The 23719-nt window shown below is 40.4% G+C and overlaps 1 protein-coding gene across 1 annotated transcript in view; it reads right to left on the bottom strand.

The window, feature by feature from the left end:
- The window catches only part of AR (androgen receptor), a gene marked incomplete at its 5' end in the record, with an annotated part of 44840 nt that overhangs the window by 5254 nt on the left and 15867 nt on the right, over positions 1-23719 (bottom strand). The window contains 2 exons of the mRNA XM_037054967.1: positions 3654-3798; positions 9830-10117. Of these exons, the coding sequence (XP_036910862.1) occupies positions 3654-3798; positions 9830-10117 (433 nt within the window). The remainder of the gene's footprint in view (positions 1-3653; positions 3799-9829; positions 10118-23719) is intronic.

Genomic DNA, 23719 nt, shown 5'->3' with positions numbered 1-23719 from the left:
CCAGGTCCCCGTGCCCCTCCTGTTTCCTGTGACAAGGACAGGAAAATCTAACCAAATGAACATAATGGGCCTGGCACATGGTCTCCTGGACTACATTTCTAATATCCCAGCTACAGCCAGAGCCAGAACCTGCCTCCCAGGCATCCCAAATTGGAGGATTTCTAGGAGATAGGCTTTAGAAATCAACTCTTAATTTATGGACACCAGGATTCCCAAGTGACTACAGTAGTTCCTCCTGTCAATTTATCTGCCTCTTGGCTTGAATGCCATTTCTCATGGTAGAAATTTAAATACTTCTTTAAACACTTCTAAGGAAGGAGATTCCCCACTGTCTCTTCCAAATGAGTTATAATGCTTATAAAATCATCCAAGAAGTGTTTCTGAATGTTCAATCTAAATTTCCCTTGCTGTGGGGCATCCTACTCATTCATATATTGTCTGTTTCTTACCACAGTTTGGGAGTAACAAACCATGTGAGCTGCTTTCATTATAGTGACTTGTGAACAGATCACTACATTATCACCTATAAATTATATAAGGAAGTGGCAAAGCCTTGGACAGATTCTCAGGAGGAGCCAACCCTCTGTCCCATGACTGACTAGAGCAAGTCTGTAAGAGAAGATACAACATCCTCCTGCTAGTAGGCCTTCCTGGTTTTCCGCATTTCACAAATTGTGTTTGTGTGTGTGTGTGTGTGTGTGTGTGTGTGTGTGAGAGAGAGAGAGAGAGAGAGAGAGAGAGAGATTATATCTTGTAGAATTTGAAGAAAGGGGAATTTGAAACAAAACCTCTCAGATTGGGCCTGAAAGCTGTGGTTTAACATTTTGGTTTCCAAACCACTAGCATAGTCCATAGCCTGAGCAGCCCTGGCACTGGCTGAATAGAAGCTCAATGCTCTATCTCAGAGAGATCTTGGCTGGCATGAAGAAAGAGGGAAGGGGGCAGATGGTGTAGAAATATTCAATTTATGCTGGAGCTCAATTGGAAAGAGGAAATATTTAGGTAGTATCACAAGTCATTAGACCAGAACAGTGTTGCTCCAAGCTGTTTCACCCTAGAGAATTTTTTAATAACATCTGATGATCCTGGGGCCTGGGCCTGTTCTGGTCTCTATTGTACTTCCAAGCCTCTGTCGATGACAATTATGCAGTCTTTTTATCTACCACTGAAATTGTGTTCCTGACATGGAGAACTACTTGTAACACTGCTTCAGGCCCCAGGGACAGAGAAATTAGGGAAAGTTGGGGAGTAAAGGGAGAAAGGCAACAGAAGAAATTCAGAGGATAAAGGAACAAGAAAGGACAAAAAGAATGAAGAGAGATTTACAAGGAAGGAAAGGGATTAGAGAGTGCAAGGTAGAAAATAAGGGGGCAGGAATGGAATTCAGAAGGATAACATTGGTAGGTGGGAATAAAGGAGAGTAGATAACAGGGGGCATGAAAATTGGAGAGCACTTAGTAAGTGCTCAGTAAATGACATGTAGGAAGGTGCCATTATCATACTACTCATAATTCAAAGGATGAGAAGGTTGAGATTCAAGAAAGTTTAAAATTTTACACAAGATCATACAGCTACATTCAAGCTCATTACCCTCACATATGTTTCCCACAAAGAGGGCAGGAGGAAGGAAGAATGCACAGTTGATGACAGGGTTTGGTGACAGAGAGATTAGCAAATGGGTTGGCTCAGAGTCCTTGTCTCTCTTTTTGGGCCTCACTCTCTCCAGTAGTAGTATTTTAAGGAGGCTAACAACAATTAGTGACTCTCAATTAGAGAAATACTGCCTCTCTAGGGGGTGCTAAAAAATGTGCCAAGGCAATTCAGGCTGTCACAGTGACTGGAATTCTATTTGGTATTAAGTGGGTAGGTGCCGGGAATGTTAAACATATTCCAGTATGTGGGCACTTCCTATGCAATGGAAAATGATTTTTCTGGAAATGTCAACAGCATCCCTGTTGAGAAATAGTAGATGTTTGTACGAATATGAACAGCTTTAGCATAGTGGATTCCTACAGAAGAAGGGAGCACCTATAGTTCCAGAAGCTCTGGGGCTTGGTGGGTCTAGCACCCCGTGGGTACTCCTGTGGTACCTTTTGATTAAATACATGAGAGTGGACTGGAAAGCTAAGAAGGATTTAGAAACTACTCAATTATCATTTTACAAAGGTCTTAGGGCATTGAATGGAGAGGGTGTTGCAGGTACGGAGGGCAGCAGGAGGATGGGGGTGAGAGATGAAGAGGAATGGGTTTTTTTAAGGCCTGCCCTAGAAGATGGCATCATGGGTAACTCTTTGGAGATCTGGAAACCACAAGGCAGGGTGTGCCAAAAGACCAATGGTTATTCTTAGCTTCTGGCTATCAGGGCTGGCTGAGTTGGAAGAGGGTGACTGGGGATGCTTTTTTCCCTCTACATGGCACTGCTGTACTAGAAGGAACTATTGGCTTGTAGAATTTATTTAAAAATTCTTCTCAGTTAGAGGGCTGGAGGGGAGGGAAGGTCAATTCTTACCCTGACCAAAGGGATTCTCTGTGGTGAGACTAGTTCAAGGTGCTTAGGAAGATTTTCCTGACTAGGTCCATTCACAATATCATCAAGGGATCCCAAACAGAAGAAGTATAGAAGAGTATCATTAATAGAGAGAACATCAGAAAGGTACTTCTATTTTTTAATAAATTTACTGTCCATTATGGCCCAGATACTTCATACCCATTAACTCCCATTTTAGCCATCAGAACAAACCATTTGAAAAAGTTCTATTTTATTAACCAATGAAGAAACTGAGGGTCATAGAAGTTAAAGGTCCTGCCCAGAGACAATGATGTAAAAAATAATAAAATGGATTTTAGTTGAGAAAAGTGTAATTTCAAAATCTGAGCTCTTGGATAAATTCATGAAGGATAAATAGAACTGGTGGCAGAGCAAGCATTAATTAAACCTGGTTTCAAGAAACGATAAGTGTCTGGGCCATAGTCACGTGGTCAGAGAGTGGTAGAGCATCTCCTTCCCATTACTAACCACCATGAAGCAGTATAAGAACTGGGAGTTACACAGACACACTTTGAAATTTGTCACCAACATGCACTAGCTGTCTGACCTTGGGTGAGCCACTTTATTTTGTTGAGCCTAATTTTTCTCATTCATTAAAATATTATCTATAGAAAGGGGAAATCAAGTTTTCATGAGGACTGAATGAGAAAAAATATAGAAAGTATCTAGTATAGTCCTAGCATAAAGGAGTTGCAAAACAAATGGTGACTGTCAGTAGCCCTTGGTGTAGCAAAAGGGACCAAAGGAACTTTAGTCCTTGTAACTAGAGTCTCTATGCCCATTCCCTATGTTGCTCAGAGTGAAGGGGAAGGACTTTGATAGGAGGTTTTGAGATAAGTTACAAAGCAGGCCAGAAACATAGCCAAAATACCAGGGTTGAGTCTTGAGTGGGAAAGGGATGGCCTCAGTACTGAACCCTCTGATCTCTTTCCAGTTAGCCTTCTGGCCAGGCAAAGCCCCTTTGATTGTGCAGGCTGACTGAAACCTGAACTGCCTCGCCTATAGGTTAAATGGTCTAACCACCACTGTTAGTACCATCATTACCAACAACCAGGTCTGGGCAGGAAGCTGAGTTTATGTGAGTTCTGGTCCTATCAGCACTTACTCATTGAAAACGAGGTCAGGGGCAAAATAGAGCATCCTAGAGTTGACATTGGTAAAGGACCGCCATCCCATGGCAAACACCATAAGCCCCATCCACGAGTACTGAATGACTGCCATCTGGTCATCCACGTGCAAGTTGCGGAAGCCTGGAGATAAGGAAGAGACAATGGTTAGACTGGGCAATGTTGGGCTGGGTGAAGTCTGGGCCTCTGCTGTCCTGAGAATCTCTGGCACTCGGGCAACCCAGGAAGAACCCTGGGGGCCATCAGTACTGGGGAGGAGGGGGAAATAAACTATATGGTGGGAATAGTATTCTTTGCCTTCTCTACTTTACTGAGTTGCTCAAATGGGAAAACGATGGAGGCAAAAAGGATATTGTCACTTGGAAAAGAATAATGTAACACTTACTGACTGCTTTCAATGAACACAGTATTTCTAAGCCTGTTACTTATATTAACTCATTTAAACTCCACTACAATACAATAAAGCAAGTACTATTATTATCCTCATTTTGTGAATCAGTAATAGCGAGTCACAGAAAGGTCAAGGAACTTGTCTAAGATTATAAGGTTAGTAACTGGCAGGCCAGGGTCCAAAACCAAGCAGTCTGACTCCAAAGCCTGTGCTCATGATCTATATGCCTTTCTGAAGATTCAGTGTAATAATAATTTCTCTCACATGAACAACACTATTCACTTTATAAAGCTATTTTCTAGTGATAATCTTTATTGACTCTCTAACTAACTTGGGAATGGGGTATTATTACATATCAGCATATGGTGAAAGTGTTTGACAACACTGCCTTCTCCACACCATCTTCAGGCTCTCTTCTCTGACCCTCTTTCTGATTCCTACCTTCTCTCCATTTTTTTTTGTTCAGCAAGTACCCTGGCCCTAATAGTTTCTGACTCTACTGCCATCCTGCCTTACTGTTATTATTATACACAAACAAGATCTTCATGACCTGCCTCCTTAATTTCTTGCCATTGTCTTCTCATAATCTAGGTTCTAGATATTCTGAAAAACTTCCAATTTTCTGAACACAACATGTTTTCTCATGTCTCTGTACCTCTGAACAGGTAGTTGCTTTTGTCTGAAATATATTCCTCCTTCCCTAGGCTTCCCATCTGATAAAAACCTACTCAGCATTCAAGTCTTCACTGAAAGGCTACCCCCTCTGTGAAGCTTTTCCTAATTCATCTAAGCAGAAAATTTAATAATTTTTCTTTACCTTCTAACTGAACCTTGTGTAGCCCCACCTAATTATAGTACTCATTACACAATATTGGAATTTATCTATATATACATCTATCTCCTCCACAAGAGTTGGAGCTTCTCGAAGACAGAGACCATCTCTTATTCATCCTTTGTTCCCTGGTACATAGCACAGTTCAGATATTTGAGTAGGCATTTGAGGCACTTTAATTAATGGACTAAGGACCTTCAATTTTTTTTCATTTTATAAAATGGGATGATCTCCACATTTAAACTCAGAAAACAGTTTCCAAGATGCTACCTCTGTAATACCACATAGGTAGGACAGATATGGTTATGTTCTCCTGGAGGTTTCTAAATAGTTGGATACTTAAACCACCATCTCAGAGCTTGTACCCTACCAGCATTCCATTTCTCTTCTCCTCTGCCAGATCCAGGATTCGCTGAAATTCTGTCTTGCTATACCTTGTTAGGAATGCTTCCATGAATTTTGACAATGTTTCTAACTTTACTGTTGATAACCTTATCTGACCCTCACAAGAACCCCGGAGAGTAGGTGTTGTGACACTTACTTTAGTAACAAAGAACCTGAGGGCCAGAGAGGTTAACTGATTCACCCAAGGTTATATATTCTATATATATATAGATGGCTGAACTGGTACTAGTATAGAGGTGTTCAAATTCTCTTGTCTAGTGTTTATTCCACTCTACTGCTGAAAGACATAGTTCAAGAGCTACTGAGGTCATGAGCTTTTCTTAGCTATAGACTCTGGCCTAAAGTCTACAATGTGTAGACACATCGTTCTGTTTGGTTGGTCCTTTCCCACCCACACACCCCATTTCCCTTTGCTTTTAGGTTCTAAGGCTATCAGATATCAGGAATTCTAGAATCCCTCATATCACTATACCTGCAATTGTAGCTCCCCCATCTGTGCCCTCCATCTTCCCTGTAGTGCTATGCTGACATACTAGCCAGAGTCTCAGATCCCAGAGTATTTCCTCACTGAATCCCCAGGACAGAATGCCTGGTACTGACTCTTCCCAGTGGGACAAAAAAAAAACCCCACCAAAATGCAGGGGCCAATCATGGAATATCCAGGGATCTCCTGAGGAGGGTACTTGAGAACTCAAACCCTGAACCTCTGGGGTGGGAGGCAATGGGAAACAAGTAAAGCCTTGGCTAGTGAGTGTGTGAATGTGAGGGCGCATGGGGGTTGAGAATTGAACTGTATAAGTATCAATGAAATTGTCTATACTGATGCTTTGTTTTTCCTCCCTGAGATGCCAGAGAACTAACAAAGAGGAGAAAAATGGAGAGCTTAGTTTGGCTGTAACACTAATTAACGGTCTTTAGTTGCAGCAGCTTACAACTCAAGCCTATTTACTGTGTATATATCAGCAAAAGAGTAGGCCAATTTTCCTATAGGTCTGATCTGATTATAATACCTAAGTTTGTTCTTTAATGTCCAGCCCTTGTCTATGCTGCTCAGAGAGCATAGCTATCAAGGGATGACTCCAGGAAACAGTAGCTCCAGCCTACAGGTTTCCTTCCACACCCACACACTCAACACCTATTTGGCACTGTGTTAAGCTGTTACAAAGAAATAAAGAGAAGTCACTTTCAGGTTTCTAAACACACACAACAGGTTTGAAAGCAAAGGCAGTTTCTTTGAGACTGTTTTCTCATTAGAATCCAATGAATATCATTTGTCAGCAATTTGGAATGGAAACCTGTAGTCTCATGTCTTATTAGGGGGCACACGACCAAAGAAAGGCCAGTTAGGAAATCTATGCTGCTGTAGTGAACTGGACAGTCAACATCTTCAAGGAAGACAATTCATCCTTGGGATCCATGAATAGGTTATGAGGCAAGGCTGGTAGTGGCTTAAATTGACTTTAGTAAAAGCAGTGGCTTAGCACTCAAGCCTCACAGTAATGACCGACCATTTACAGAGCATCTACTGTTTCAGATACTGTACTAGGTGCTCTTTATATCTAATTTCTATGTTCATAACAATTTGCAAGGTAGAGATTGTTCTACCATTGTTCTACCTCTACAAATGAGGAAACAGAAGCACATGTAGGCATGTGATTTGATCAAGATCAAACAACTAGTGTATAGCTAAGATTTGAGACCAGATACACCCAGTTATATACTGAATATACATTATCTACTCACCCACCCTCAATAAATAGTTATCATTTGTTAATGTACTAGGCACTCTACTAGGCAATTTATATATATCACCACTGTCACAGAAAACTTACAACAAAATTTATCTGAGTAGGTGCCCAGTATAGTGCCCAGTACAGGACAAGAACTCAATCTGTTGAGTGAGGAAATAACTTGAGCTATTAGGTGATTATTGATAATATAAATAGCAGGTCTTATGAACTGGTAATTGGCCTTTTTGAAACTATTCTTTTAAATGACTTAGGGTCACATATTATTTCATTGGCTAAATTAGATGGTGAACTGATATTGTCTTGCAGACTTGTTAATGTTGGAGAGGACTTCCTATCCTGGGGGATGGGCTAAAGAAAATGAGTGACTCCTAGTCATATAAATTCTGCCAAAATGATTTGTACTACATTATTTTTAAGACCACCAAATTAGAAATCAGAAGGTGTGAGCCTAAGTTTTGGTTCCATTTGTTAAGTAACCAAATTGAACAACTTAGTTAACCTCTCTGAGCCTAGTCATTTGAAATGGAAATAACAGTCCCTATGATTCATAGGATTGTTATGAGGAATAAGTGGAATCATACATAGGACAAGGTTCTGTATCTGATAAAATGGAATAATTTAGGTGTTTGGCAACTGCTCAGAAAGATTAAACTGAATCTCTGTTACACAAATGACAACCAGCTAAGTAAGTGAGAATTAAAACAATTTTCTCGTTTTTAAATTGTTATTCTCTTACAGTTATCCCCATTTCTCTCCCATTGCTCTCCCCTTTCCTGCCCACCCTCCACTCTCACAGTCAATCCCACCATTGTCCATTACCATGAGTCCTTTATACATGTTCCTTGACCTTTCCTCTTCTTTTCCCAATTTTTCTTCTCCCCCATCCCCTCTGGTCCCTGTCAGTTTGGTCTTTATTTCCATGTCCCTAGTTTTATTTTGCTCTTTTGTTTGTTTTGTTCATTAGATTACACTCATGTGAGATCATATGGTATTTATCTTTTGCCACCTGGCTTATTTCACACAGCATAATACTCTCTAGTTCCCTCCATGCTGTTGTGAAGGGTAAGTTCCTTCTTTCTTTCTGCTGCATAGTATTCCATTGTGTAAATGTACCATAGTTTTTATTTTTTGTATTTTTCCTCCTTGTGTGAACACTCTGTTTTGGCACAGTGCATACACAGCCAGAGTCCTTGAGCCTTCTTTCCAGTGATCTTATTGTCTAGTCAAACTCAGCTTCCAGCTTCCCAAGCTGGGAAGGTGTTAGGGATGGTCTGGTGGCTGCAACAGGGCCTTGTGAGTTGCAAAGACAAAGTAGGGATTTGGTGACTAACATGCAATGTCTTCAAATGCAGTTAGTCTGTGTTATGATCCAGGTGATCTTGGGTAAGGCCTTTGCCTCTCACTGTGAAGCCCAGTGTTACAAAACTACAGGACTAAATGAAGTGGGATGAGGAAGGGAATCAGGAGGTGGACCTGGGCTCAAGTTTTGGCCCTGCTGTGTACTTGTAGGCAAAGCATATTATTTCTCAAGGCTTCAGTGTCTTTTATTTATAAAATGGGTGGTGGAGGGAGAATCCCTACTTTAGGGGATTTTTATGAGGATCATAATACACATGGGTAATACACATGAAACTGCTCTGTTTTCTATAAATTTACACCTGAATGGCAATTATTATTAGGAGGCATGTTGATCTTTCATTCCATAAGAATTGGATTGGTTGTCGATATTTCAAAATCTTTGAATCTTTGAATCAGAATTTTAGGATTAGGAGAACTCTTCCAGAGCTTATGTTTCACTGGTCTCCAAACTGTAATCCTTGGAGTCCTAAGATTCTGCAAGAGTAACTCAAGGCTTCTCTGGGTGTAGTGAGGAAGAGTCATTAGTTTTAAATTAACCACTCTATTTGCATCTGTGCATGATAATTTGAGAAATAAAAAGTTTGGTTGCTAAAGAAAAGTCTGTGAATACTTGCACAAAGGATCGTTGAGTGGTAATATTTTAATTATCAGTCCTGTTCCAATAATAGATGGCCAAGGGAGAAAGTGAGTTCCATATCACTGGAAGTATTCAAGTGGAAGTTAGACAAAAAATTTGTATTTCTTTGATTACCATGGAATTCACTGAATATTTCCTCCCTCTATGATTCCTAAAGTTTTTAAAAGAGCACTAAAGTTCCTTACAGCAAAGTTTGAAAAACATCAATTTAGTCCAAACCACTCTTCACACATGATGCAGATGGAGAAACTGAGACCCAGAAAGGGAAAGGGCCACACAATGATTTACAAGCAGAATTAAGACTAGAACCCAAGTGTTCCGATTCCCAACTACATGTTCTTTCTATACACCATCTCATAAATATTTTCATGATATGGCTCCTAAAAGTGATATTGAAGACAGAATATGTCAGGCTCAAAATTATCTTTGGGGTGAGCATATGTGTGCATATGGAGAGGAGCATTTTAAGGCATATAAAGGTTATGTCTCTATAATCTGTGATTAGGGGAAAATTTTCACACTGTTTGTGGATTAAACATGATTGCTGTGTGCTGATATGAGGTATATGGGACACTGTATAATGCTGCTCTACTCACTGATTTCTGAGTTTCCTTATTTTTAAAGTAGGGATTATAGCATTCTCTACTCCCATAGGGTAATGGTGAGAATTGCATGAGTTAATTAGCAGGGAATGATCAGACATGGTATCTGCCTGGCTCATAGGGACATTCACTAAATATTATTGCCCTTATCCCACACCCCCACTCTGTTTTCCTTACCAGGCAAGGCCTTGGCCCACTTTACCACATGCACAAGCTGTCTTTCACCCAGTTCATTGAGGCTAGACAGCAAGGCTGCGAAGGAGTCGGGCTGGTTGTTGTCATGTCCAGCACACACCACGCCTGGTTCAATGGCTTCCAGGACATTCAGAAAGATAGGCTGACACTCATAGCCTTCAATATGTGACACTGCCAGCTTCTGGGGTGGCTCCTCAGTAGGGCTGTTGGCACTGGAAACTTCCCCTTCCTCCTGTAGTTTCAGATTACCAAGTTTCTTCAGTTTCCGAGCTATTGGGAAGAAATGGAATTTTGGATTTATTATCAGTGGCCAAAACACACAGCACAGCTACCCTGTTAGAAAACCTATCTGAGCTAAGAAAATAAGGATGTTCATTATCTCTGGTCAGAGATTTTAAACTCCTTAAGGATGAATACTCAGTTTTACCCTGGTTGAATGAATCATCCATCATCCCAAATCCCTACTAAACTCAAATTTCATGTCTTCCTTTCTACCCAGTTGCCTTGCCAGACAGATCTAGTATATCTTTGGATTAGGCTCTGCACCAATGCAGTCTTCAGTATTCATACCTTGAACCTTCAATTAAATAATTTACTAATATAGTTACAATTCATTCATTCATTCAACAGACATTCAAAGTTAAGCCTTTTCTTCTGGGTGACAAAAAGGACATAGGACCTAATCCTGTGTGGTACAGGAGAAATCACTACTCATAAGCAGTTAAAATGTCAAACAAGTTAATGTTACAACAAAAGTATTAACAAAAAAGACAATAATCTATCTGCAGAGGTGGGGTCAAGAAAGGCTTTATGATAACGTTTGATCTGGACCTTGAAAAATAGTAAGAGGCTCACCAGGCAGAGAAGAGTGGAAAAGCATAAACAAAAGCACCAAGGAGTGTTTGGGGAAAATAGAGACCAGTGTGGCTGGAGTATATATTGCATGTGTGGAGAGAGAGAGAGTGGCTGTTTAGGAGGTTGAAAACAAAGATGAGACCTGATTTTTAAAGAGCATGTATAACATGTTAAGAAGCTTGGGCTTCACCATGGAGAATCCTAGAGACTCCGCCCCACCCAATTTACAGGCTCACCCAAGCTGCTTTTCCATATGGCTCATCTTGGTTCCTGCTTCAGAACTTCCTAAATCCTCTCAACAAAGCAACAGCTGGCCTCAGTAAGCCCAAGATCCAGCACTAGATGCAGCCGGCCTACATTCACAGGTTGGCTTTGCCTGGGAATCTCCAAGCCCAGCACAAGTAACAGCCATTTGAGATTGCTCTATATCTCAGGCAGGGTGACCCAGAGCAAAACGCAGGTGGGGGCTAACTTTGGCCTGCACAACCCAGGAAACCCCAATGCTGGCACACCCAGTGCACAGCTACAGACCATGTCAGAGCACCAAAACCCTGCCCCTGCACAGCTAATCCTCCACAGAGGGCAGAGGTTGGTGGTCAGTGGTTACAGCCAATCCTTGCAGCTGACTGGCCTGGGCAAATCCCTCCAGTTGATCTGCCAACAGTAACCAAGGCTCAACTACAGGAGGAAGGTGTACTCAGCCCACACAAAGGGTGCACCTTGAGTACCCAGCTTGGGTGGCAAGGGAGGCTGTACTGCTGGACCCTACAGGACACCTACTGCATTAGGTCACACTACCAAAACACATAGTCAAAGCAACTTTCCTAATACATAGAAACAAACACAAGGAGGCTGCCAAAATGAGGAGACAAAGAAACATGGCCCAAATGAAAGAATGGATCAAAATTCCAGAAAAAGATTTAAGCAAAACGGAGATAAACAATCTATCACATGCAGAGTTCAAAACACTGGTTATAAGGATGCTCAAGGAAATTAGTGAGGAAGGACCTCAGCAGCATAAAAAAGATCCAATCAGAAACAAAGGAAACACTAATTGAGATAAAGAACAAATTACAGGGAAGCAACAGTAGAGTGAAGCTGAGAATCAAATCAGTGATCTGAAACATAAGGAAGCAAAACACAACCAATCGGAACAACAAGAAGAAAACAGAGTCCAAAAAATGAGGAAATTAAGCAGCCTCTGGGACAATGTCAAGAGGTCCAACATTCACATCATAGGGGTGCCAGAAGGAGAAAAGAAAGAGAAACAAATTGCAAATCTATTTGAGAAAATAATGAAAGAAAACTTCCCTAACTTGGTGAAGGTAATAGATGTGCAAGTCCAGAAAGCAAGAGAGTCCCAAAACAAGATGGATGCAAAGAGGCCTACTCCAAGACACATCACAATTAAAATGCCAAGTTAAAGATAAAAAGAGAATCATTTTATTTATTTATTTATTTAAAATATATTTTATCGATTATGCCATTACAGTTGTCCCATTCCCCCCTTCATTCCCCTCTACCCCGAACACCCCCTCCCCTACCATTCCCCCCTTTAGTTTATGTCCATGTTTCACGAGTTCTTTAGATTCTGTTTTCCCTATAGTATTCCTGCCCTCCCCCTGTCTATTTTCTACCTACCATATATGCCACTTATTCTCTATACCTTCTCCCCGCTTCTCCTCTTCCCACTCCCCTGTTTCTAACCCTCCATGTGGTCTCCATTTCTATAGTTCCATCCTGATCTAGCTGTCCTCTTAGTTTGCTTTTGTTTTAGGTGTGGTTGTTAATAACTGAGTTTGCTGTCCTTTTACTGTTCATATTTTTATCTTCTTTTTCTTAGATAAGTCCCTTTAAGATTTTATATAATAAGGGCTTGGTGATGATGAACTCCTTGAACTTGACCTTATCTGAGAAGCACTTTCTCTGCCCTTCCATTCTAAATGAAAGCTTTGCTGCATAGAGCAATCTTGGATGTAGGTCTTTGGATTTCATGACTTAGAATACTTCTTTCCAGCCCCTTCTTGCCTGGAAGGTCTCTTTTGAGAAATCCACTGACAGTCTGATGGGAACTCCTTTGTAGGTGACTGTCCCCTTATCTCTTGCTGCTTCTAGGATTCTCTCCTTCATTTTAATCTTGGCTAATGTAATTATAATGTGCTTTGGTGTGTTCCTTCTTGGGTCCAACTTCTTTGGGATTATAGGGGTACCAGAAGGGGAAGAGGAAGAGCAACAAGTGGAAAACTTATTTGAACAAATAATAAAGGAGAACTTCCACAATCTGGCAAAGGCAATAGACTTCCAGGAAATCCAGGAAGCTCAGAGAGTCCTAAAGAGAAAATCTTAAAAGCAGCAAGAGAAAAGCAGTGAGTTAACTACAGGGGAATTCACATTAGAGTGTTAGCTGATTTCTCCAAGGAAATTTTGCAGACTAGAAGGGATTGGCAAGAAATATTCAAAGTCCTGAAAAGCAGGGACCTACAGCCAAGATTGCTCCACCCAGCAAAGCTATCATGTGGTATTGAATGGCAGATAAATAGTTTCCCAGACAAGAAAAAAATAAAGGAGTTTATCATCACCAAGTCATTATTATATGAAATGTTAAAGGGACTTATTTAAGAAGAAGAGGAGGAGGAAAAAGAAGAAGGTCAAACTATGAATAAAAAAATGGCCAAAAATATGTATCTATCAACAACTGAATCTAAAAAAACAAACTAAGTGAACAAGAAGAACAGACACAGACTCATGGATACAGAGAGCATTTTGATGATTTCCAGGTGGAAGTTAGGTGTGGGGGAATGGGTGAAGAGGTGAGGGGATTAAGAAATACAAATAGAGCCCAGAGACATATGAAAGGATGCTCAGAATCACTAGCCATCACAGAGACAGAAGTTAAAACCACAATGAAATAGCACTTCACACTAATCAGAATGGCCATTATAAACAAACCAACAAACAACAAGTGCTGGTGAAGTTGTGGAGAAAAGGGAACCCCAGTACTTTGTTGGTGGGAATGCAGACTAGTGCAGCCACTGTGAAAAACAGTATGGAGTTTCCTCAGAAAAGTAAAAATGGAACTGCCTCTTGATCTGGCAATTCCGCTGCTGGGATTCTACCATAAGAATCCTGAAGCACCAATTCAAAAGAACCTATGCCCGACCCCCAGGTTCATAGCAGCATCATTTACAATAGCCAAGTGTTGGAAGCAACCTAAGAACCCATCAGTAAATGAGTGGATCAAAAAACTATGGTACAGCCCTGACTGGTGTCATTCAGTGGATTGAGAGCTGGCCTGTGAACCATAGTGTTGATGGTTCGATTCTGTCAGGGCACATGCCTGGGTTGCAGGACAGGTCAGGCCCCCAGTAGGGGGCATGTGAGACGCAACCACGCATTGATTTTTCCCTCCCTATCTTTTTCACTCCCTTCTCCTCTGTTGAAAACAAATAAATAAAATCTTTAAAAAGAAAGAAAATTTTAAAAAATGATGATACATTTTCACAGTGGAATACTATACAGCAGAATGAAAGAAGGAATTCCTATCCCTCACAACAGCATGGATGGATCTTGAGAGCATTATGCTAAGTGAAGTAAGCCAGGCGGTGAAAGACAAATACCCTATGATGTGACCTGTAAGTGGAACCAACCTAATTACCAAAACAAACAAACAAGTAAAATATAACCAGAGACATTGAAATAAAGAACAAACTGACAGTAACTAGAGGAGAGGGGGAGGTAGGAGGGGGCTAATGGAAAAAAGGGGGGAAGGGTTCACAAGAAACATATATAAAGGACCCATGAACAAAGCCAAAGGGTGGTAGGATCGAGGGTGNATTTCACTGTTCATAGTTTTGATCTTCTTTTTCTTAGATAAGTCCCTTTAACCTTTCATATAATAAGGGCTTGGTGATGATATACTCCTTTAACTTGACCATATCTGGGGAGCACTTCATCTGCCCTTCCATTCTAAATGATAGCTTTGCTGGCTAGAGTCATCTTGGATGTAGGTCCTTGCCTTGTATGACTTTGAATATGTCTTTCCAGCCCCTTCTTGCCTGCAAGACTTCTTTGGAGAAGTCAGCTGATAGGCTTATGGGAACTCTTTTGTAGTCAACTGTCTCTTTTCCTCTTGCTGCTTTTAAGATTCTCTCCTTATCTTTAATCTTGGGGGATGAAATTATGATGTGTCTTGGTGTGTGCTTCCCTGTGTCCAGCTTCTTTGACTCTCTGAGCTTCCTAGATTTCCTGGGAGTCTATTGCTTTTGGAGATTGGGGAAGTTCTCCTTTATTATTTGTTCAAATAAGTTTTCCACTTTTTGCTCTTCCTCTCCCCCTTCTGGTACCCCTACAATTCGGATGTTGGAACATTTAAAGATGTCCTGGAGGTTCCTAAGCCTCTCCTCATTTTTTTGAATTTTTGTTTCTTCATTCTTTCCTGTTTGGTGTTTTTATTCTTCCTTCTTGTCCACTCAATTGAGTCCCAGTTTTCTTCCCATCACTATTGCTTCCCTGTACATTTTCCCTTATTTCACTTAGCGTAGCCTTTATTTTTTCATCTAATTTGTTTAAACATGAATGTTTCTTTAACTCCTTGGTTGTAGGATCTCCATGCAGTTTGATTTTCTGTCAGTTCGTTTTTTTTGTTTTGTTTTGTTTTTTAATTTTTTGTTGTCCTTCTTTTGGTTGTGTGAGGAGGCACAGTGCATCTACCTATGTCTCCATCTTGGCCATAAGTCCCCACCACTTTTTCTTTATTGTGAATAATATTTTAGAATGTAGATGCCATCATCACACTTTGTTTCCTTTAGTTCAGTGCATTTTTCACTATGCTTCAGTCTTGGAAAGTCCTTCAGGTGGTGTAGAATCTTCCTTGTACTTTCAGAGGCCATCATAGTGTCCATATTCTTTGTTGACATCCTCATTAATTAATAATATTATTCCCACTTTTCACATAAGGAAATAGAGGTATATAAAGGATAAGCCTTGCTCAAATTCTGACACCTACTAAGCAGTACATCAAGGCTTACAATGTGATACAGTTAGCTCCAGACTCTTTTTTAAAAAAACTAATACTATATATATATATATATATATATATATATATATATATAATTTGGAATATGTATTTGGAAATTAAGAGCAAAAGAAGGAAAGTGATGATACTGAGGTCATCCAGTGAGCTTCCCTGTATCCTAATCCAGTGTTATTCTGACCTTCTAAGCCTGAATTATAGAGTGATATGCCCTAACTCTAATTCTCATGGGTAGAAAGATAGCTGGTATGATTTAAACCAGAACCATATGCTGACTTTTCCAAGGCCAAAATTCACTTGCAGATTTCTGTTTGTCCAGCACAGTTGTTGTTTAGAAAATTGACATAGGCTGCTCCTAGGCAGAACTTCAATTACTTTTACATTCCCCAGCCCACTCTATGATCACTAGGCAGTTTTACTCATTTACATATCTTCCCAAAAACTGAAGGTATTGATTTCATGAGCCCTAGATGTAAGCATTATAATATATAAGCACCTGCACACACATATTCACATACATTCACACAGTTAGAGCCTAGTTTGTTTTCACAAAGTTTTTGTAGGCCTGCACCATATATACTTTTATGTTTATGTAATATTTAGAATTACACTCATGATCTCAATTCAGTTTTATAGGCAGCTCTGTCCAGAAGAAACTCTGTTACTGTATTTCATTTCACGATTTTTACTTTTCCCTTCCCTTCTCTACTCTATCTGGTTCTCTATTAATCTTGCTCTCCCCCTTTCCCCATGCCTGAGTTAGGTAACCTCCAAGCCATTCACTGTCTACTCTTTAGAAATGGATGTGAAAAAAAAAAGAAATGGATGCAGAGTGGAGAAACCATTTTTGAGAGCTCACTATCTGCCAGGAATTCTCTCTTATTTAGTTCTCCAAAGTATTTTAAGAACTATGTGGGGTCACCCCCATTCTACAAATAAGGAAACTAGATCTCAGAGAAGCTAAGCAAAGGACTCAGACTTATTAAGCTAGTTAAATAACAGAGCTGGGGTTTGAATACAAGACCTTCTGACTCTAAAGCCTATTATCTTGTCCTAAACCAAACTTCTATAAGGAAACTGTGTTAGTTTTCTATTGCTGACTAACAAGTCACCACAAATTTTGCAGCTTCAAACAGTACCCATTTATCAGCTCATAGTTCTGTAAGTCAAAAGTTTGACACAGCATGACTAGATCCTCAGCTTGGTATCTCCAAGGATGAAATCAAACTATTGGCCAGGCTGCATTCTAATCTGGAGCTCAGTGCCCTCTTCCAAGCTCATGTGATTATGGCAAGTTTCAGTTTCTTGTATCTGTAGGATTAAGGATCTTGTTTCCTTCTGGCTTTTAGCCAGAAGTTGCTCTCAGCTACTCAAGGCCGCCCTCATTTCTTGCCACATGGAACCTTGCCTTCAAAGCCAACAACAGAAAATCTTCCTTATGTTAAATCCCCCTGACTCCATGAATATCTTTCCAGAAAGAGTTCAGTTCCTTTTAAAGGTTCATGTGATTAGGTCAGGCCTATGAAGGATAAGAACCCTTAATATTCAACTGAATTGAATATTAATTCAATTCACACCTTAATCACATCTTCCCAATTCTTTTACGACAGCACTTAGATTAGTATTTGATTAAGTAACTGAAAGAAGGTGTCTGAACATCAGGGGATGGGAAACTTGGAGGCCATCTTAGAAATCTACCTACCACAGAAAGTGATTATTTTGAGCTCCATATGGGGAAGACGAACATCCTTGACCTTAGAGAGATTCAAACTTTCTAAGACATTGGAAACTTCACTTCACCTTGCCTCTCTCCTGCCCATGGATGAGAAAGCCTCTATCTTGAGGTGGCAAGAAATGGGGCTACAACAGAGCCTAAAAGTCACACTGGCTATAAAAGCCACAGATTAATAACATGTATCTTTCCTTAAGGATGCATGATGAATCCAAATTTGAAAAATATTTCTCTGGTGCCATAGAAGCAGCCCTCACTGGGGTCTAATGTCCTCAGGCTGAAAAGTGAGTTCCCCATAGGATCCAAGCATCATGTCAGATGCTTCAATCCCCTAAAGAGCCAGTAGGGACAGGGAAGTACCTTGACAGTGGCCCTTTCTCATTACTGCTCTGACGTGAGATTGAAAGACAGGGAAGAGATGCAAACTAACTCACACACTATTAGAATTATCCACCTTTACCGTCTTCTTTTCGTGGCCTCACCACTCAGTTTAAGTAAACTAATGGGTCTCTGCCATAACACAGGGGCCAGTAGGCCTGTACATCACATGAAAAAGTTAGATCTGACTCTGGGGCTCAGGTGCAGGAGGCAGGAGGAGTGTGGGGCTGGCTTTCATAGAAGAAAACAAGGTCTTGGGCATTGAGCAACAGCTAAGAATAGCAAGCCTCATTGTCCAGCATTCGAAGTCGTCTAGTGACATGCTGGCCTTTGCTGCAGAGAGAGAACAGAGGATCCCCCAGTAGAACGAATGGAATCTGATTTCATTTATGTTCAGTACAATTACCCTCGTCAGGCAGAGAGGACAGAGCACCTGGTGCCATTTGAGCCATGGTGGCCACAGGAATAACACATTGCCTCGGTCTGGGAGGCAAGCACATGACACATAGGTCTGGAAGAGGAGAATGTGAAAATACCAGCCAAGTTCTCATTAGCACTATGCATAGAAAGGGGATTATTTCATGTTGGTGGATTCTTCCCACAGTCTCTAAACATATTGGTCTTGCTTGTAATGAGTTTGTTTAGGTCCACAAGTCATCACCTCACTAAGATCTGAGTTACCAGTGGTACAGTCAAGGTGACAGCACATACTTCACTAATTGTACCACCATCAATTACTCTGTGTGCCCCTCCGCCTTTTAGAAAAACTCATAAATTCATCTGTGTAAAATTTGTTGACTGCTTCTTTTCTTTCCCAATAGCATGAGTAGGGCATGACAAATGGGATAGCTGTCCCAGAGACAAGTTTAGACTCACAACACTATTTCATAGAACTTCCTGTGATGATGGATATGTTCTATATCTGTGCTGTCCTATGCAGTATCCTCTAGCCACATGTGGCCCTTGGGCATTTGAAATGTAGCTAGTGACACTAAGGAATTACAATTTTATTTAGTTATAATTAATTTAAATTTAAATAGCCACATGTGGTTAGTGGCTACTGTGTTGGACACTGCAAATATAGGAAAAGCTCACAGAGGCAATTACTAAGAGAACACAAAAATCAGTTAGTAAAAAACAGACCTGATGTAATATGGCAACCTCACTTTCTCTTGCCTCAGCCTCTCTATCTTTGACTGAAAAGGTTAGATTAATGTCAAAAATCCCAAAATTGGCCCTGGCTGGTGTGGGTCAGTGGACTGAGCGCGGGCCTGCGAACCAGACAATCGCAGTTCAATTCCCAGTCAGTGCACATGCCTGGGTTGCAGGCCAGTTCCCAGCAGGGGACACACCAGAGGCAACCATACATTGATATTTCTCTCCCTCTCTCCTTCCCTTCCCCTCTAATGATAAATAAATAAAATCTTTTAAAGAAATCCTAAAATTGTGTCTAGCCAAGACAAACATCATAGGTAGATACACTTTGCCTCCTCACACAACCAAAAGAATGACAACAACAAATTTTAAAAAAATAACCAGAACTGCCAGAGAAGTGAACTGTATGGAAGTCCAACAACCAAGGAGTTAAAGAAGCAACATTCACTCAGACTATGCCAAAACACTGTGCCCTGACAAATACCTAAGGTTCCACCTCTTACAATGTAACAGGGACACTGAGACAAAAAATATGGCCCAAGTGAAAGAACATATCAAAGCTCCAAATATAGAACTAAGTGATGAAGAGATAGCCAACCTATCAGATGCAGGCTTCAGAACACTGGTAATCAGGATGTGCTCGCAGAAATGGTTGAGTATGGTTGCAAAATAGAGGAAAAAGTGAAGGCTATGCAAAGTGAAATAAAGGAAAATAGAGAGCCAACAGTGAAGGGAAGGAAACTGGGACTCAAATCAAATCAACAATTTGGAGCAGAAGGAAGAAATAAACTTTCAACAAGAACAGAATGAAGACCCAAGAATTCAATAAAATGAGGAGAGGCTTAGAAACCTGTGGGACAACTCTAATCATTCCAACATCTGAATCATAGTGGTGCCAGAATGTGAAGAGGAAAGCAAGAAATTGAAAACTTATTTGAACAAATAATAAAGGAGAACTTCCTCAATCTCCAAAGGCAATAGACTTCCAGGAAATCTAGGAAGCTCAGAGAGTCAAAGAAGCTGGACACAGGGAAGCACACACCAAGACACATCATAATTTCATCCCCCAAGATTAAAGATAAGGAGAGAATCTTAAAAGCAGCAAGAGGAAAAGAGACAGTTGACTACAAAAGAGTTCCCATAAGCCTATCAGCTGACTTCTCCAAAGAAGTCTTGCAGGCAAGAAGGGGCTGGAAAGACATATTCAAAGTCATACAAGGCAAGGACCTACATCCAAGATGACTCTAGCCAGCAAAGCTATCATTTAGAATGGAAGGGCAGATGAAGTGCTCCCCAGATATGGTCAAGTTAAAGGAGTATATCATCACCAAGCCCTTATTATATGAAAGGTTAAAGGGACTTATCTAAGAAAAAGAAGATCAAAACTATGAACAGTGAAATGACAACAAAGTCACAATGATCAACAACTGAACCTAAATACAAAAACAAACTAAGCAAGTAACTAGAACAGGGACAGAATCACAGAAATGGAGATCATATGGAGGGTTATCATTGGGGAGGGGGGTGAAGGAGAATGGTGGAAAAGGTACAGGGACTAAGAAGCCTAAATGGTAGGTACAAAATAGACAGGGGGAGGTTAAGAATAGTATAGGAAGTGGAGAAGCCAAAGAACTTATGTGTACAACCCATGGACATGAACTAAGGCAGGTGGGGGTGGGAATTTGTGTTGGTGCAGGGTAGAGGGGAGTAAAGGGGGGAAATGAGACAACTGTAATAGCATAATCAATAAAATATACTTTAGAAATAAATAAAATTAAAAAAAGAGCCCTGGCTGCTGTAGCTCAGTAGATTGAGCAAAGGGTTGCCAGTTAGATTCCCAGTCAGGGCACATGCCTGGGTTGCAGGCCAGGTCCCCAGTGGAGGATGCGTGAGAGGCAACCACACATTGATGTTTCTCTCCCACTTTCTCCTTCCCTTCCCCTCTCTCTAAAAATAACTAAATAAATAAGTAAGCAAACAAACAAACAAATAAATAAAAGATGGTGGTATTCAATATTACATGTATGACCTTGAACATAACCTTTAATTTCTCATGAACCTCAGTTTTCTTCTCTGTATAATGGTGACAATCTGACCCGACTACTGCATAGGACTATTATTGGAAGGAAATTAGATGATTTTGGTTAAAGTGCTCTGAATTCTGTAAAAGTGCATGCCAATGGGAAGGTTGTGATATTTTCCGAGAATGAATCTCCAGCTAGAAAGCATTCTGAAAAATTGCCAAAGCTGGTCTGAAACCAGAGGTAGAAAGACAAACTGACAGGTTTCAGAATCCAAAGATGATAATAACATCTACTTCACAGAGTTTTGTAACTTTCCATAAGATAATGTATGTTATATACTTAACACAGAAGAAATTCTGCAGGTCAGTAAATGATGTCTTTTACTCTTGCTAGTTGCGAGGCTCTACATTGCTCCACTTCATCCCTTTATCTCAAGCAGGTAAACCTGTTTATGAAAAATCTAACTGATAAAACATATTATTTCCACAGGAGTTTAAATTAATTTCAGGAGATAATCAGTGTGGGAGGCTTTCCAGACATCAAACTAGTATAATAGTAGTGCCCCAAGCGTTCTACAAGTTTCTTTAGTGCCACAGAGAAGAGATAAAGTGGGCCTCAACATGCACTTCCAATAACTCCACCTTCTTTCAAAACAGAGCAGAAGTGCTTTATTCTGTATCTACATTTGGGAATGTCAGATTTCATTTGAAGAATAGGTTACATTGCCAAGGAAATATTTGAAGGCATCAAATCTTGTGTGTTCTGGATCTCCCAACCAACCCAATCCTTAAACAAGGTAAGTAGACTAAAGACCAATGCTAAGTCTTGCCCAGGTTCACAAAGCCAGATAGTAGTAGAGCAAAAACTAGAATTAGCTTTCCTGACTTCAAGGGCAGTACTCTTTACAGTTTATGAGTTTGAATAACATGTTAGTGGGGAGAAGGGTCAGTTGGAGATGAGTGTTGAAGAACTAGGAAAGATACAGGAGACTGGAAACAAAGCCAGTCCTTGGCATATATGGAGTGAGACATTAGTTACATGTACACGTAAATCTAAGTATACACTAATAAGTGTAGGTTAAACTGTCTCAGGCAAGAAGGGTCCTTGATCTTCCCCATGTACCCCCATTCTTAATTCTGAGTCAAAGGAATAGCTAGGGAATAGAATATCAAATATTTATCTTTCAAGGTTTGTGTTAGACTATTTAGTCTAATGGTTGTTAGCTCATGAAAGAGTAATATAATTAATAATAGAATGATATGCAATGTTGCATATCCTTGCCAAAGCACAGGATCTGACAGAAATCATTTTCAAGTCTCTCTTTGACTACTGAGCCAGAAGAAAGGGGCTTACTGTCCAGATGCCATCCTGGGTGAGGGGCATAAGATCATTACCAAAAAGCTTGGAAATGCTTTCACACAACAAGCTTTTTCACTGGAAAAAGTAACTTCATGAATTTAGAGCATACATGCTTTTACAATTACATTTAAACTGACATAAAAAACAAATGTGAAACAGTCTAAGCTGAACAGGTCAGGATGACCTGGAAAGCAAATGAGAGGGGAAAAAAAAAGAAAAAAGAAAAATAAAAAGAGGCCCAATGTTAACAGCATTAATTCTGTCAGTCTGTTGTAAATAAGAAAATACCATTGGTGTATTAATGGTTTTATTAAAGGAAAACCTACTAGCAGAAATATGCAACATTCAAACAAATAGAAAGTAGTTAAAAATAAAACACATTAGACTTTCTATCCACCTTAGGGAAGCTCTTGCTGGCCTGGAGATTAAAATTCTGTCCCAAAGAGGGGAACTTCCCTGCCTCCTGCAATCCTTTTTTGGCTTTTCTCCAGAATGTTGCTGAGTAAGAAGGAGAGAGAAGCTGTGGCTGGCTCAGTGGATTGAATACCAGCCTGGGAACAAAAGGGTCACTGGTTCAATTCCCAGTCAGGACACATGCCCGGGTGGTGGGCCAGGTCTCCAGTAGGAGGTATGTGAGAGGCAACCACATATTGACGTTTCTCTCCCTCTCTTTCTCTCTCCCTTCTCCTCTCTCTAAAGATAAATAAAATCTTTTCAAAAAGGAGAGATGTCATGGGGCTAGATAGATACAGAGATGTGTGTGTGTGTGTGTGTGTGTGTGTGTGTGTGTGTGTGTGTGTGTGTTGTTTAAGACTGGAGAGGGAAGGTGGTTGAAAATGCAAGCCCAAGGCAAGGCATGGAGAGTGCTTCTGACTCTCATATTTGACTACTTCTGGACTTACGGACTCTGCATCCACTAGAATGAAACTGGCTTTATTTTTTATTTTTTTATATCTTTATTAATTTGAGAGAGAGATGTGAGAGAGAAATATCAATCAGTTGCCTGTGATACGTGTCCTGACAAGGAATCAAACCACAACCCTGACTGGGAATGAAATATCCAATGTTTTGGTGTATGGAATGATACTGCAATGGCTGAGCCACCTGGCCATTGTTGAAACTGGTTTAACATGGAGGTTCTGGGGCAGAGATAGCATAGCAAGCTATTTCAAATTCTAAGTGCCTCTCCTCTTATGTCAATGCAAAGTTTGAGTTTGGTTTGGTAGAAGAATGGGGCCTCACACCTGGTGGAGAGGGAAGAATATGGTGTGAGTGAGAAGTAGAGGAGTGTGGAATTATGATGGCTGATCATAGCCTGATCCACTTTCTTCCATCAT

Source organism: Sturnira hondurensis, unplaced genomic scaffold (genome assembly GCF_014824575.4).
Source record: "Sturnira hondurensis isolate 20B ecotype Veracruz unplaced genomic scaffold, ASM1482457v3 Scaffold0008459, whole genome shotgun sequence".
Lineage (NCBI taxonomy): Eukaryota > Metazoa > Chordata > Mammalia > Chiroptera > Phyllostomidae > Sturnira > Sturnira hondurensis.
This window is presented reverse-complemented; position numbering and strand designations above follow the sequence as displayed.